Source organism: Struthio camelus, chromosome 3 (assembly GCF_040807025.1).
Source record: "Struthio camelus isolate bStrCam1 chromosome 3, bStrCam1.hap1, whole genome shotgun sequence".
Classification (NCBI taxonomy): domain Eukaryota; kingdom Metazoa; phylum Chordata; class Aves; order Struthioniformes; family Struthionidae; genus Struthio; species Struthio camelus.
The window spans coordinates 60,363,677-60,380,743 of record NC_090944.1 but is presented as its reverse complement, the minus strand read 5'-3'; the positions used below and the strand labels follow the sequence as shown (position 1 = coordinate 60,380,743).

The window sequence follows — 17,067 nt, the reverse complement described above, 5'->3', positions numbered from 1 at the left end:
ATTAGAAGCTTTACAAATTGGCGTTTATGGAACATGTTTTCACTTAATGAATTTCCAGTGGTATTTGGGGTTATGTCAGCATGTATCAGTATCAATTGTATCAGTAATTATATGTAGAAGAGCATTTTCCTAGTTACTTAGTTTTGGAAATTCTAATGATGAAATTATCTGAATTTTATATCATATTAAATCAAAGCTTTTCAAGTAAGAGAGAGGAGGATTTTTATTAGCTACTTTAATTCTGTCCCAAAGTCTGCATAGCTTATGTGCAGGTAGTATGTGATTATGTAGCCAGACATAAGAGCTATTTCTAAGAGGGGAAAAAAGGGTGTTAAATTGACTGTTACATTTCAAACTGATCTGTTCAGCTAGCAGCTGCAACGCGATCAATTAAATGAGGGGTATGAAAGGCATTACTGTTGTGCGTTATTAAAGAGAAATCGCAAGATATATGGTAATCATAAGGCATAAAGATACATTATAGAAATGGTTGGGATGTAATTCAGCTCCATTAAAGCAAGGGCATTTAGTGCTGCATTATTGGTATACTGCATGAAATTATAGATACGTGTCTTTCATTAAGAAAATGATATCAAGTTTAGTAATGACCAAATGTAACTCAGTCAGAAGTAAACTTTCATTTAAAAAAGGTCTTGTAATCTTGAAACTTCATTAGTCTTCTGAAAGTAAAACTGAAATATAGTTAATTACCAGCTAAGTTTTTGGACAGAGCATCTGAATAATTTCTTTTATTTTTCCCCACGTGAATGTTGTACTGTCATTCCTACTAGTATTACTGTACTTGCTAGAAAAACTGAGTCATTACTGTGACAACTGACATTTTAAAATTTTTACAAGCTTGTAGTAATTTAACATTTCTCCACGTATCTTGCACCTCTGAGATATTTCTCCAGGACAGTGTTGAAGGGAAAATGATAGCTATTTCCTATGCTGGTGCTCCTCGTGTTGTTCTGTTAGCAGCAGCAGCAGCACAGTGAAACTGTCATAATCCGTGTCATTTTAACAGCGCTGCTCCAGGGCTGTGGTCTTTGTATGGGAGCAGATGCACGAAAAACAGGTTTCTCTGCTGCTGCCAGGAGTGCTTGAAAAACAGGAGATAGAGATAGAAAAGTGTCGCCCATAAGGCCCTTTTGCGGCTGAAGAGGGCTGTGCTTTTGCTGGTAACACAGCACATTGAACACCTTTTTCCCTTCTGAAAAGAAGCGCAATGAAATTTCTGTAAGGCTGTTCTTCTAAAAATTTATTAATTGCCTTTCATTAGTGCCATTGTTTTACCGTTTTTTAAAGTAATGAGAATTAATTAAAAAGGGCAACTGGAGCGTTTTATCTGGTTTTTTTTTTTAATTGTGTGTCAGAATATGATAGATTAATGAAAACATGGAATTCTCAGTATGTACGCATATTCTGTACTCATTCTATACTCGCAGCATGCGCGGTGGGGTCATATCGTGTTAGCTGTTGTACAAGTGTTGTAGTAACAGAGGGAATTGTAAAGAAATTAGAGTTGGCTTCTCAAGTGGATTCAGAGCCCTTCAAAAGAGGCATAGGCATTGAGGGAGAAGGGTTTTCAGTAGCGGCTTTGCAAAAGGGGTCTGCGTCTCTTTGTAAAGATGAGTTTCACATTATGACCACTACAGAGCACTTCCATTTAACTCGAGTGTGGACTAGTTCCACTTCTTCAGTCCTCAGAGATTTGCGTGGGACAATGGGGAGGAGAAAATACTTGCGCTTTGAGGATTGCCTTTCCTTCCCCTGAGTTTTGGGCTGGGGAGCAGTGAGGCTGGGGGGAGCAAGAGCCCAGGGACTTACGAAACAGGATGAGAGGCGTGAGTCCCTGAGGAGATGTAGGTAACCTTTCTTCCAGCCCAGTGATACTCTTCTCCACTGGCAAGCTGCTTCTTCCCCTCTGCTTCCTTTGGGTTACAGAGAGTTTTCAGGGCTTAACTGAGGCCTACGTGCTAACAGGATTTTATGATCTGGGAATGAATTTTTCCCTTGCTGCCAAATCAGTTTGGACAACGTATGGCTACGAGATTTTTGTTTGTTTCCTTGTTAAACTAATACGTAGTCTAGATTTAACGTTCCTCTTTCACAGCTCTAAAGCTGCTTAACAAATACAGTGATTTCTTAACTTGCCAGCTTGCTTAATAAGTAAGAACTGGATCTCTGCAAGGCAGAGATTTTGTCTGCTGTCCTGCACCTGTGGAGTGAGCAAGGGATCCCAGTGCTGCATCACTTAATAGGTTTGGGGAGACCTTCTCATGGTTACAACAAATTGCAAAGACTGTGTGGTCTGCAGTGAACAAATTATTGACAGACAGTACTCAAATTAGTTACCGTATAAAGTTGCAGCTTAGTTGCACTTCACTGAGACCAGTGGATTCAGAGGGATGGTAGGATCTCAAGATTTGCCCCTGTTCTGCTTCTCTCAAGTAACAGAAGGTATAACTACCCTGCGGAGTCAGAGGAAAGTCAGTCCAGTATCAGATCTTGCTAACAGTGATGCTTAGGAAAGGAGTTTTAAAAGGCACGTATACCCTAATTGTTCCCCAATATATTTTCTCAGAAGATAGCACACAGCAGTTTTGGAACTTCCTCAGTTGAAAGTCACACCTAGAGTATCATATTTAATTGATGAATGTGACCTTTTTGAATGTCTTTTTTTATATATATATATATTCTTTTGTTGTATACAGTATCCTGTGGCAACGAGTGCTACAATTTAATTTAAAAAAAATGTGTGAAATGTATTTCCCTTGGTTTGTTTTCAGCGTCCTGAATGATAATTTTCTTGGTTCCCTCCTTGTTCTTGTATCTGTGGAAAAAAGTGAATTTATTCTCTGTTCGGTCTTTCCATAGTTTTCGTGATGTGGTATTTATTACGTGGTATTCACGTTTTTGGGACAAAAAAATGTCAAAGAGTGTATTTTCTTGCAAAGTCTGGACAAGTCAATGCAAAAAATCTTCCACTGTTTAAGTGGACTTTTATTCAGGTTCAGAATTGTGCATTGGGAGTTTTGGTTTAATCTATGCTTGCACAGTATCTTTTTATGCCTGTTTGCCTCTGTTGCAGAGAACATTTTGAACAGTATTGCATCTTTTCAGCTGTTCCATCCTAGAAACAAACCAGACGGGTGAAGAGTGTTACACACTTAAATGCAATTACTTAAATCTATCTAGCAATTGGCTGAAATTATTGTAAGACTTTTTTTTTATTGCTATTAAATGCACTTTTGTAAAGAATCGATCTGAAGCTTTACAGTCTATGCGTTCTGTAAATTGGACAAGTTTTTTCAAGATATGTATAAAATCAAGGAGGGGGAGCAATATCATCACTTACTAACACCTTCACTGAATAGCACAAAAACGAAAGACAAAGTGTACCTGCTATCAATTATTTTCATGCATGTTATTTACAGATTTTTTTCACTTTTATAGCCTGTATCTGTATTTATATGCAGGTAGATAAAAAATGATGAGTATTTCTGTTTCTTTTATATGTAGATGTTTACTTTTTCTTTCAAAAAATTTCTTTTCATACTTTAAAAGACTTCCCTTCTTTGCCGTTTATACAATGGTATCTAATGTAATAATCAAGAAAGTGCTTAACACTGGAATTAATATTTAATTGCTTCTGTAGTACATTGCTCGGATATCATTCTTTGAGTTACTTTCACAGTAACAGAATGGTCCCTTTATTTTCTGTTGTGGAACCGTGATAATAAACGTCTAGTTAAGGGTTCTTCAAGTGTTGGGGAAAGGGGGGCTCACATGCTCGTGGAACTGCAGAAGTTGCTCTGGTAGGGCCTGCTCGGCCTCCCTAGCCTTCTGTTGGCCCTGTGTATTGTATCAGGAGGTATAAAGTCTCACTTCAGCGGTAAACACTGTCTCATTGCCTGCATCTGAGACAGTGTCCGTATTTACACTGTGTATTTCATTTGCTTTGCATGCAGCAGTTAGCTATGTAGTATTTAGGTATGAGAAACTTTTAGATACTTGAGGTTCCTGGAGAATAAAAAAAACCTGTTAATTTAATTTACTCCTGCCCATGTACACTTTTTTAATTTCTTACTATTAATAGTGAAAAACTGAATTACTAGTTACAGTTTTGTTGCTTTCTGAGGAAAATAAGAGGAGTAAAGTTGGGCTTACAATACGCTGATTGAATGTAATAAGATTCTGGAAGCACAGATGAATTTTTGAGGCAGACTAGGTCCTGCCAGGGTCACCCTGGCTTCAGTGAAAGAACACACTCCCTGAGGAAAAATGGCAAGGAAAAGGCTAAGCAATGTAAAGGCTAAGCAATCTATAAGAGAAAAAAATGCTCCTTTACAATCTTTAGATCTTTTAAATTACTTATTCCATTCTAGGTCAGCTCCTACCACCCCTGTCTTATGTTACTCTAACCCAAGATAGCCGTTTTGACCGGGTAAAGATACCGGTAGCTAACTGTGCACTGAGGAGAAAATATATTCCGTGGTGCAGCATGAAGTCCTAGCTGCATCCTGGTAACAGTGCAGGATAAAGCCTGTGAGCAGAGGACGGGCAGTGCTGTGCTGAACTGCCCGGTTGGGCAACTAGGACTGCAGGGTGTGTTGTGTAAAAACTTACCTGCCTTGCCGTTTTGACACAGCCAGTATGTTCTCTCCCATCATGGGTAGCAAGACTATGTTATACTAGTACCAAATATATCCATTCTCCGGAGATGAAGTAGGAGTTTTGCAAGTCTACAGTCTGGCAGGTGACAGAAAAATTATCAAATTGTGGGAAATTCATTTTTAATTTAAAAAAAAAAATTTAGTAAGCAGATCTTAATAAGCGTCATTAATAAAACAAAAAGGATGCTGCAGATATACTGGCTCTCTGGGAAACTCCTTTCAATTGGTGCCATGTGTGCAAAAAGCTGTAGGCCTTTCACTCGCAGCCTGATGTGCTGATCAGAGAGGTGCAGGGGCAGGTCTTCTGATTCGTGGAGCAACTTGCACTGCAAGCTTATTGAGGAGGCTCTTGTATTTGGAAGATGCATCCTTAGTTCAGCCAAATATTTTGCTAGTAGCAGTGTAGGTAGGAGAGATCTTCTCTCTTCTTACCTTGGTTGTGTATGATTTGGAAGTGACATTTAGATTAGAAGGATGACTTCTAGTAACATGAAATTACTTAATGAATGGATCATATCTGCCTTTGAAGTTGAATAGGAAACTAGTTTGACTTGGACCTCATAATAAAGGGAATTTGTTGTTGGACTTTGCTTGCCTGAATGAGGAAGTAGTGCATCAAGCAGGAAATTGGTATTTTTGCTCTGGTATTTTTGTATTGCAAAGAAGATTTTGCTATCTTTTTTTTTTTTTTCCCTGGGAGAGGGAGAAAGAATCATGAATTGTAAAAAATTATTTGTCACTTTGCTGTCATCTGAGCCAGGTAAAGGTTTACAAGATAGAGAGTGAAATAGTCTTTCACTGGGCAGATAAGAAAAGATTTATAAACTCGCATTTAGAGCAGATAAATCACTTCAGTAGTACGGAGGTATATGTATTTTGTCAGGATTAGTCAATTTAACTTAGACACAATTTGAATTTAAAATATAATTAAACTTATTACAGTATTTTGTCTCTTTTCTTTACAGGTGTGCTGGTCCTCTAATACATTTCAGAATGCCTCTGGTAAAAAGAAACATTGACCCCAGGCACCTGTGCCACACAGCTCTGCCCCGAGGTATCAAGAATGAACTGGAATGTGTCACCAATATTTCTTTGGCAAATATAATTAGACAACTGAGTAGCCTAAGTAAGTATGATGTCCTAATAGCTGTATTTAGGACTAATATATTTTGCATTCCCAGTTTTTGTAGATGAAACAGGAACACCTTTTCAGATTACCAATAGAGAATTGTGCCTGAGCTGTGAACCTCCTCCTCTTGTAGCTTGTGAAAGTAAGCTTTCTGTGAAAGTAAGCTTAGTTTTCAAAGGGAATTTTGGAGCAGCACATCTCAAAGCTGTTTAGCCATATAGTTCTGCTACCAGTGGAACACGGCAGAAAAAGATATCTGATATTTAATGAAGTCAGTAATGGCTAAACCAGAACTATTCTTGAGTAAGGAATATGACATAATGAGGAATATACCATTGGTTGTGTAATTATCTTAATTTGCACGCTTGGTGATGTTATGGTGATGAAGGAAAAAAAAAAAAAGTAGCCGTCTTTAAAATGGTATAACCAGAAATGTAATTGTTACATAGGTTTTTGAACAGCTGAAGGCTTTTCTTCCTCCTTTTCCCTTCTGTCAGCTATTTTTCCCTTGTTCTGAAAGGAGTGAATACTTCTTAAACTCTGGAACCCTGGAGGAGCTTTTCTGAAAAGGCTGGTTTCTGTTTTTTTCCACAAGTTGCAGCAACTTTAAAGAGTTGTCAGATGAACCAGCATGGCAGTAGTTTGAATTTCCGGTACTGTAAGTGCTTTTTAAGCACTAGGACACTGGTATTTTCCAGACTGCCAACACATTAAATATTAAGTACATGCATATACATCTACAGTGTGAAAAAGCTTTCCGCTTCTGTGGTGACTCAGGGCCTTAGGGATGTAGCATAATTTGTTAATTAGATTGATTTGGTTATTGGTTTGATGGTATACTGTATAGTATACCATCAGTATACCACAGCGCTGTGTTTTGGCAGCTTTTCAAAGCAGTTAGGGTGCTATTAGGTTGAAGACTGTAATTGAGGACATGGAATTATGCAATTGAGACAGGAATGCTTACAGCACAAATATATGAACATTAGTAGTATAACTTTGGTAACAACAAGGAAGATATTTTAACCATTTAAAACTCTTTTCAGTGAAGGGTACAATAGAGACCACCGCTTGTGGTCTTGTTCCATTCGGCCAAAAGCCTTTCTTGAACTAGCCCTTTCTAAGTCACTGATGTTAACATTGTCTTCACTTCTTCTATTTTGCCTTGTTTTAAAAATACTTATTTGAGTGTATATTCCATTTTGGGAGGATTTCCTTTCTTAGGTAGCATATCAAATCTACATTAATCTTGTTACCACCTGTGTCAGTCAAAGATAATGACACCGTATTTGTGTATGAGCAGTTCCCCATTTTCACTGGGAAGTTTCATTTGACTTTAAAAAAACACAACCAACCGCTTGGCTTTTCAGTTTACCAAACCGGAAATTCCCAGCTCAGCATCATGATCTCAGTGCTTATGTTTTGAGATTCAGCTGCATTTGCTATGTTTTCTTGAAATACAGACCTTATGACTGACGTTACTTACGTGACTGTTCAGGAGGAGATCAGGATGAAGCAATACCAGAACAGAAAGAACTTGATTAAGGAACAAAAGCTTAGTCTTGAAGAACGTCTGCTAAACAGTCCCAGATTTGTTATGTGGCTTGCCTAATGCATAGGACTATTTGGGAGATATTTTCAAGAGAATATAACTGTAATTATGCCACCTTTCTGTAAAATGAACGTGGTTCCCCATTAAGTGTACATACATCATGATAAGCCCTATAGTAGCTGATTTTACTTGAGAGGTGTTCCAGGCATGAACTTGTGGCTCAACAGTGGTCAAAAAGGCACACAAAGTTGGAAATGACAAGGAAGGCGAAAGAGGAGGGGAAAAGATGCTAGTTTAAAAGATACTCCGCACCAGCAAGCCCAGAACAGGTCACTCGGAACTTTTAAAAGTAACTTAAGCACTGACAAGCAGAAGCTTGTTACTTCAGTCTTTTGTTCTTCTCTGCAAACGGCATCATGGTGTTTGTTTTTCTACAGACAGTGTTTATACCAACTGAATTACTCATGACGACTATTACTTGTCTGAGTTTCATGCAATCAACTAGTTTAATTTTTCACTTTGCAGGTTTTTGTTTTATACTGTATGTTTTTGAATAAAATGCATTTTTTCTTTACAATTAAGTATAAAATGTTTTGCAAACTAATCCATACTTCTCAGCAACCTTTGGATTGCTGTATAAAAATGGATATCTCATTGTAAAGGTATGAATACCTTTGAAACAATTTTGATCCTGATTCCTTTTGTTTTTCTGCCTATTTGTGCTAGTAGCAATGCAAATGCAAAAAGGTTTAGGAGTTCTTCTAGCATGGGAATGTTGTCCTACGTGCTTAAACCCAAGTAGCCTGTCTTCACATTGTGTTTCACTGTTACCAGTACAAAGAGGCCTGCTGACATGCAGATAAATTTCAGTAGTCTTCTGTGAGTCATAGCCAGCAGGCATAGTTTTACAGCCGTCCCCTGGCAACCAGCTTCTCTGCAATTCTTCCCTTCTTGTTTTCTGTAGATAATGCGTATGTCTGAGAATCAACCTTTAAGTGGTAGGCAAAGCCAGGTTTAATTCTGACAAATGTAACTGAATGTTCTGGTAGGGCTTCATTTCCTTTAAGCTAAAGCTGCTTTTGCTTTTGACAGCATAGTTATGCAAATGGAAATGAATAGTCTTTGACCTGATTAGTACTTAGTCATTTGTGCCTCTAAGGTTTTTCACTTACCTGCCCTCAAGTGGAGGATTAATCTCCTGCCATTATGACTTTCAAGACCAAGCATTCTTAACCTTTCTTCTGATATGATATGGGCAATTGGAGCTTTGAAATGATGGAATTGGAGCTTTTACTGCTTCAAATGATGCTGAAATATATTATTTAGCAAAGGTAAGCTAGAGTTTTGTCAGGTATGCAGTTAGTTCTCCATTCTTGTGGCTACCCAGAACTGGACTGGTTCAGTCTCTTAGTAACCTAATCTAATTAGACCTGTTTTGAGAAGGGGATTGAACTAGATGACTTCTGGAGGTCCTTTCAAACTGAACAGAACTATGTTTCTATGATCTTAGATGCTATGTGTAAATAGAACATACCTGCAAAAATGTTATCTATAGCATGACAGGAATTCCATTTTCTTGTACTTTAACGTACAAGAAAGAGCTTTACATCTGTATGTCAACAGTAGCTGCTATGTATCTCTACAAATTCTCAATCCTTTCATACTTTATTTGATGGTTTGCTTTTAATTGTTCAGTTTGAAAAATTTTTTTGACCTTTAAAAGAAGTAGAGATGAAAGGATAGAAATACCTATAATATCTCCTTTGACTGATAGTCCTTGGTTTTCTCCCTGGAGTATGAAAACACATCAGTCTGTCTTGATGCAACATACAAAATTGCTAGAAAGTAATTTTTTTCCTGTCTAGGCCCAGTCTTCTCTAACTTCATAAAAGGACCTATCTTCTGACAGCTTTTCTTAGCACTGTAGCAAAAGTAACTCTCTGGACAGCAACAATAGATGTTGTAGTTTCCTAGCCATTCTTTTCTGTATTTCTTGCTTTCTGATTGTATCTGCATTAGAAAAGTGCATATCTAGTTTTTCAACAATATTGCAGCTGCATTAGCGCTCCAGTACTGCCTAAGCTAGCGTATGTTGTTGTATATCAGGCTACAGCGTTCCAGCATACATGAAACACAACTGATGGCACTATGCAGCTGTGCCATTGTTAGAAAATGGGTAAGTAGTTCTCTTGTGTGGATGCAGCCCTCCTCCATTTTGTTCGCATCTGTCAACCAATCTTACTTTTCCTTTTACTCAGCTGTTCCTTGTGCACGGAGTCTTGATACCATATAAGAAACCTAACTGATTGGGCTCATTCTTATTCCCAGTCTCTGACATTTCCATCTGAACGTTTCTCCTTTCGAGCACTTCCCTATATGTATGTTCCTATTACGAGTATTTACATTGCAAGCATTCAGGCGAAAACTTTTTCCCTAATGGCAAGATGTTATTTCCCTTTATTATTCTACATCTCTGTAAAGAAAGAGCATGCTGCAAAACTGTGTTGGCTAAGCTGGAGTGCCTTTTATGTTAGTGAAAACAAACTTCAATTAACGGCAACCTTTCCCCTCTTCCTTTCTTTGTACTATTTTCCAATTTTACTATGTTTTCCTAGTTAGCTCTTTTCTTCGCCTCTAATGTTTAAGTTTGCAGGAGGAAAACACTTTGTTTTGAGCATATTTGCCTTCCTTTTTTTCCCCCCTCTAAGCCTCTTCTTTTTTTTCTCTTTTCTTCCTTATTTTTTGCTTACCGTGCCATGTCCTAGAAGTGTGTTAAACGCTGTTCTTCTTGTGTGAGACATTTTCTCACCTCAGAAAAAGCTTCAGTTTGCCAAAGCTTTTAAGTGTTATGTTCAAAAAGAAGGAAATGTCTCTCCAGAAATACTGAACAGCAAGGTAAGTACTGCAACTAATCTTGAGAACCAGCACATTTCATCTTGAAGACCAGCCTCTCTCTCTCCATCCTGTCTGGACACCATCGTCTGCACCTTGTGAAGCCCCCACACGTTGCATAATCAGAGGCTGGACTCTGCTTAGATCTGCATCTAGACTTTTTGTCAGTATTTTGGAAGCAGCAGAATCCCTACGGCAGTTTCCTGCCCTGGGCATCCTGCTTCCCACTGCCCGCAAGAATGTTCAGTATTCTCTGTGAATTTTCTTCAGTATTTGTCACGTTTTCTTCTCCGTTATTACCACGGTTGCCATGGAACACTAGAGAAGGTGTTCTTACAGACGTGGAGTAAGGGAACTGATGGACATGAAAACCAAAGGCTTACCCTACTTTTCGGAGACCACATCCTCTCAAAGACAGCTATTTGACTTTTTTTTCCTCTTGTCTCCCCAGTGGTGGTAGTGACCTCTCAGTAGCAGCAATATGATACTAATCTCCATCTGAGTGATAATGGGGTGATGAGCAAATACTCTCAAACGTAGGGTGATGAGCGAATACTCTCAAACCTAGGAGTCAGTAATTTCTCGTTAAAATGGCTTGTGTGTTAGAAATCAGAGCAGTAAAAAGTCCTGTTTGCCATTAATTCCTTGCCTACCCAGAGCACTGAATTTAGGTGGTAGCAATGAAAAAGGAGGAGCAAGATTTCCCTGTGAAGTGATTTTTAGGATGGCTGCATTCAATATCAGATTCAGCTATCAGCAGTCTCTTTCCCAGATTTCTGAACACTTTGGCTGACCTCAGCCAGTTTACTTGATGGTGTCCCAGGCAGGAGACGTGAAATGGTATCTCAGACCTCCCTAACTGGAGATTTTCAAGGACTGATCTTATCTTCTTGGGTACCAGGAGGAAGCATCAGACGTGCTCTAGACCGGGCTCTTATGAGTGTTTATCTGCTACTTTTGATACTCTTGTCGGATTATCTGATAAATGCCTTTATTTCAATATATTTTTTTTAAGGATTCTTTCCAAAGTAAGCTAAGAAGGACCTTGCTGAGACAGCAGTCCTTAATCTGGCTAACCATTTTGGCATCAGAGTCCTCTTAGGATATGGGAAGGGACTCAGAACGTTTCCCCTAGTCCTAGTCATACCACACTGAGGCAAGTTCTATCGTTCTATCGTATCATTTTATTATTCAGCATGAGTGCTGAATGGCATTCTCGCACCAATAAAGGGAATTTGCTCATTCCCATTTCTTAATGTTCTCATATAACTCTCATTGAGTCGAAGGACCCAGCCAGGCTCCGCTTTCCTGGCTAAAGGAACTACAATGCCTGTTCAGTGCTCTCTCTGATTGCGCATTTAGGACCCTCATTTTCAGTCATCGTGAACTACTCTTACATTTTCATGGTGATAGGTTCTTAGTTAACATTGCTGAGCCATGTTTATTACATGGCTTTCTAGAGCTTGCTAACCCACAGCCATTCAACTTCTCAAGGAACTTATTCCAAGTCTAGGAGGTAGCTGAGTCTGAGCTTTTAGTCTGTCTCCTAGCCACTGAGCTGTGAGATTCAAATCATACTCATGAGAAATAACCTTCTGAACCTTCTGAAGTTCTGGTTAGACTTTCCTGTGAAGGCATCCTTCCTCTTAGCTATTATCTCTGCAGGAGAAGTTGGAGACAGCCTGGATCTTATCAAAGATTCTTCATATGTGGGGGTTTTTTATTTTTATTTTTTACAGTTTTGCTTCGAATTTGCTAAAGGCTGTGTTGAAGGTGCACCTTAGCCAAGAAATAAACATAACCTTTGCTCCTTCGTTAGGATGGCCCCCCTAGACTTTGGCTGCCCTAGACTCTGATCTCCTACAATACAAGGATCAGACCCTTCCTCTGGTACTTTAGTCTTCATTTTTCTTTTTCAGAGAGAACATTTGTTAGAGCAGTCCTAAAATCACTTCTCTCCTTGAGAAGTCTCATGAAATAAAACATTCTCTAATAACCTAAATACTTGTCAGTGTAGCAGGAACTTTACCTAGACTCAACCACCAGGTGAATGTACTTACAGATAAGCACTGAAAGAAAGATTACTGTAACTACCTTTTTTTGAGTTGTATTATTTGCAATTGCATGCACTGCTTACTCTGCTTGTATTTTCAGAATCTTTCTCAGCTAGAGCTGAGGATAATCAAATGTCGTACAGTTTTGTAGCACACTCGCATAGCCGTAGGAAGGATAACGGAGCCCCATGTGTACTGATAAAGCCAAATAAATGCATACGCATTTGTACATGGACAGATATATTCCTGATCTGAGTCCACAAACACCCTGGTGTGAATGTGCATAGAGATAACTCATTTGTGAAGAACTGTTGATTATTTTTTTTAAAGTGTATTTTAACTAACATTTAGGATCCAAAAGCCTCAGTGACCTAAAATTGTTTTCTGTATTTAGATGAAAATTATCTATCAAATTGTAAATGTTCCACATTGTTAATTTGATCCTATTGTGTATTTAGATAAGTGTAGACGTACCGTTCATAACCTACTACTGCTGATGCACATGCTTCTTTGTCTTGCTCCGGTTACCTACATAAGTTGTATTTCCAGAAAAACAAGTGCAGATATCTAGGTGTTTATTCTTTTAGGTAACAGAGACATAGTCTTATACTATAATTCCTATTATTATATATTCTTGATCTATCAGTGATGTTATGTGGAAAATTCAATCAAAATGTTTTTTAATATTTGTCAAATTTTGAAATTTTGGAATTATCCCATTCCTAGCCTTTGGTCTTATCCCCACAGTTAATGTGTGCATTTAGTCACCTGTCTACATTGATTGCATGGTCAGGCTTCCACGTTTTGTCACTTAATCTGTTATTTACTAAATTATGCAAAGTCAGAATTCATTTTTTTAAAGCTCTGTGTCTTTTAAGCATTCATTACATATGTGTGGTCTTGTACAGATTAAAACAGCTGTTCTCCTGGGAGCCGGTCAGTGGGCTTGGGAGCGGGCATTTGCCACCTTCTGCATGGGCACCTCCTGGGTGCTCTGTTGAAGACCTGCTGCCCTGGCACCAAGGGGAGCTGCTGCCTCCTGATGGAGCTGCTCTCCTCAGAGTGGGGAGCCCAGGGGGCTGTGGCCCTGGCAGGAACCCACCGCAGGGCCCCACCACCACAATGGCTTGGTGGGCACAATGCCACACCCTGTCACAGTGCCCCAGCGGTCACCATGGGGTTGCCCCATCCCTGTATCCTTGCAGGAAAAATGCCACACTGCCATCTCAGTGTTCTTGCGTCCAGCCCTCTTGGCCCCGTTGATGAGCCCGGCTGGGAGCTGGTATTCTGGGGGAAGGATGAATTTTGCTCTTCCCAGCTCTGTGCTCCCCTGTGCCTGGCAGGGACAGCTGTTCTCCTTGGCCAGACCTGACTGATGGGGAAGGATGTCAGCTCCTTCAGGGCCGGAGAGGAGAGGTGTTTCGTAGCTGCCCTGACTCGACTGCAGGAGGCTGCAAGGGAGAGGGGGATGTGCAGCCATGCAGGCCCATTTCCCTGGCCTTCTTTCTGAGAGGAAACAAGCTGAAAAACTGTAGTCTGTTCCAACCATATCCCACTTTTCCCTCCAGCCCCATACTAGGGTTTGGGAACCCACTACTGTTCCTACCTTTCTTCCTCCCCTTTTCTGATTTCATGTTAAATATTTGTTTATCAGAATAAAAATCTGGCCTAGGTAATTTGTATGTTTTGAATGTCCCTCTGCACTAGTAGTTACATCTAAAATTTAATGTGTTCTATTGTATTTTGTCAGTTTTCAAATACCTTTTCTTTAAAAGAAAGTATTTGTTGTTATACCCCAAAAAGTCCCTAATCTGACAATAAATTGCTACTTATTACATAAGTAAGACCTGTATACCAAGCTTTAGGGATTCAAGTGAAACTCATATACCTTCCTTTTTGCTCAAACATTCAATAAAAGAAAATTAATGAAGTAAAGATGTGAAGCTGGATCAACAGGCAATTGATATATTAAGTATTGTCAGGATTAACGGAGGAGGAGAGCATTTATTAATAGAATTAGAATAACTGTCTTATTTTGCTTTATCAAGGGACCTTGGTTATATTTTGTTATTGTTTTATGTAGTAATTAGTAATCCTGAAAGATTATTTTCAAGTATGCGTGCTATATTGTGTAGGAAAAAAGTATTCAGTAACAAAATAATATAATTTTGCATAGTACAGCATTTTGAGAAGGGGTGTGAAGTGGGACATGAGGTGTTTTTTCTGGCTGTTTCTGTTCTCTGCTTTTATTTTTTGCAAAACTTGCTGGACAAAGTGTTGTAAATGGTATTGAAATAATAGAAATCAAGGAGAGACAGCATATTATTGCATATAACAGAAATAATTCTTAGCTTACTTTTTCTAGCATTTTAACAATTTCTCTGTCTTTTTCAAAAATCAAATGACCAAACATCAAATGTCCAAGCTCAAGAACAGTGCATCCCAGTGAGCAAGAAGTTGAGCAAAAGGGGGCCAGGAGACCTGCACGGAGGAACAAGGAGCTCCTGGCAAAACTCGAACATAAGTAGGAAGTGTACAGAAGGTGGAAGCAGGGATAGGCTGCTTAGGAGGAATATAGGAATGTTGTCAGAGTGTGCAGGGATGTGACAAGGAGGGCCAAGGCCCATTTGGAGTTAAATCTGGCAAGTGATGTCAAGGACAGCAAGAAGGGCTTCTTCAAATACATCATTAACAAAAGCAAGACTAGGGAAAATGTGGGCCCAGTACTGGATGGGGCTGGGGCCCTGGTGATGAAGGATACAGAGAAGGCAGAGATACTGAATGCCTTTGTTTCAGTCTTTACTGCTAAGGCTAGCCCTCAGGAATCCCAGACCCTGGAGACCAGGGAGAAGGTTTGGAGAAAGAAAGGATCGGGTTATATATCGTATAGGCAAACTTGATACCCACACGTCCGTGGGCTCTGATAAGATGCACCCACGAGTGCTGAGGCAGATGTCATTGCTAGGCCACTCTCCCTCATCTTAGAAAGGTCCTGGAGATCAGGAGAGGTGCCTGAGGACTGGAAGAAAGCCAGTGTCACCCCAGTCTTCAAAAAGGGCAAGAAGGAAGACCCAAGAAACTACAGGCCAGTTGGCCTCACCTCCATCCCTGGAAAGGCAGTGGAACAGCTCGTCCTGGATGCCATCACTAAGCATGTGGAGGATGGGATAATAAGGTGATCAGGAGTAGCCAGCATGGATTCACCAAAGGGAAATCATGCTTGAGCAATCTGATAGCCTTTCTATGATGGATCTGACTGGGTAGATGAGGGGAGAGCAGTGGATGTTGTCTGCCTGGACTTCAGCAAGGCTTTTAACGCTATCTCCCATCACATCCTCATAGGCAAGCTCAGAAGTGCAGGCTAGATGAATGGACAGTGAGGTGGACTGAGAACCGGCTGAGTGGCAGAGCTCAGAGTAGCATAAAGTGTAATTGAAGGCCTGTGGCTAGCGGTGTCCCCCAGGGGTCAATACTGGATCCACTATTGTTTAACTTATTCATCAGTGACCTGGAGGAAGGGATAGAGTGCCTCCTCAGCAAGTTTGCTGATGATACTAAACTGGGGGGAGTGGCTGACACACCAGAAGACTGTGCACCGTTCAGAGGGACCTGAACAGGCTGGAAAAAACAGGCAGAGAGAGGAACCTCCTGAAGTTCAACAAAGGCAAGTGCAAGGTCCTGCCCCTGGGGAGGAATAATCCCATACAACAGTACAGGCTGGGAGCTGACCTGCTGGAAAGCAGCTCTGCAGAGAAAGACCTGGGAGTGCTGGTGGACAACAAGTTAAGCATGAGGCAGCAGTGTGCCCTTGTGGCCAAGAAGGCCAATGGTCTCCTGGGGTGCATTAGGCAGAGTGTTGCCAGCAGGTCGAGGGAGGTGATCCTTCCCCTCTCCTCAGCCCTGGTGAGGCCTCACCTGGAGTCCTGTGTCCAGTTCTGGGCTCCCCAGTCCAAGAGAGACATGGCACTCCTGGAGAGAGTCCAGCGGAGGGCCACAAAGATGATGAGGGAACTGGAGCATGTCTCCTCTGAAGAAAGGCTGCGAGAGCTGGGCCTGTTTAGCCTGGAGAAGAGAAGACGGAAGGGGGAACTGATCAATGTGTACAAGTATCTGAAGGGCGGGTGTTGGGAGGATGGGGTCAGACTCTTCTCCACGGTGCCCAGCAACAGCAGAAGAGGCAACGGGCACAAACTGAAGCACAGGAAGTTCTGCCTGAATATGAGGAAAAACTTCTCTCCTGAGAGGGTGACAGAGCATTGGAACAGGTTGCCCAGAGTTGTGGAGTTGCCCAGAGAGGTGGTAGAGTGTCCTTCCCTGGAGATACTCAAAAGTCATCTGGACACAATCCTGGGCAATATGCTCTAGAGGACCCTGCTTGAGCAGGGAGGTTGGACTAGATGATCTCCAGAGGTCCCTTCCAACCTCAACCATTCTGTGATTCTGTGGAACCATGTATATTTTTATATTAATAATATTTCAAGGTTTTAATATTTCAAGAACTATTTAACTGTTTAAATATAATATCTAATGATATTAAATTTAATAATATAACACTGCTGTATTGCATGTAATAATAAAATGACATCTTTCATAATTAAATCTTTTTATATTTCAATTCCAATATTATGTATATTGGATTGGATTTTGCTCGTGTACATGTTAATTTTCTCTCTCTGTGCCGAGCGCCTGAAGTTTGACAGAGTAGTTGAGCTAAATTTCTAAGGGTTAATAATTTTGACAACACTAAACAATTGTCTCAAT

The 17,067-nt window shown here is 40.2% G+C and overlaps 1 protein-coding gene across 9 annotated transcripts in view; it reads left to right on the top strand.

Moving 5' to 3' along the window:
- WASF1 (WASP family member 1) overlaps nucleotides 1-17,067 on the top strand; it is a 92,178-nt gene that overhangs the window by 52,135 nt on the left and 22,976 nt on the right. For all 9 annotated transcript variants that reach the window (XM_068938014.1, XM_068938016.1, XM_068938010.1 and 6 more), the window contains exon 2: nucleotides 5,645-5,805. In XM_068938014.1, coding sequence (XP_068794115.1) covers nucleotides 5,673-5,805 — 133 coding nt within the window. In that variant the 5' untranslated portion in view covers nucleotides 5,645-5,672. The remainder of the gene's footprint in view (nucleotides 1-5,644; nucleotides 5,806-17,067) is intronic.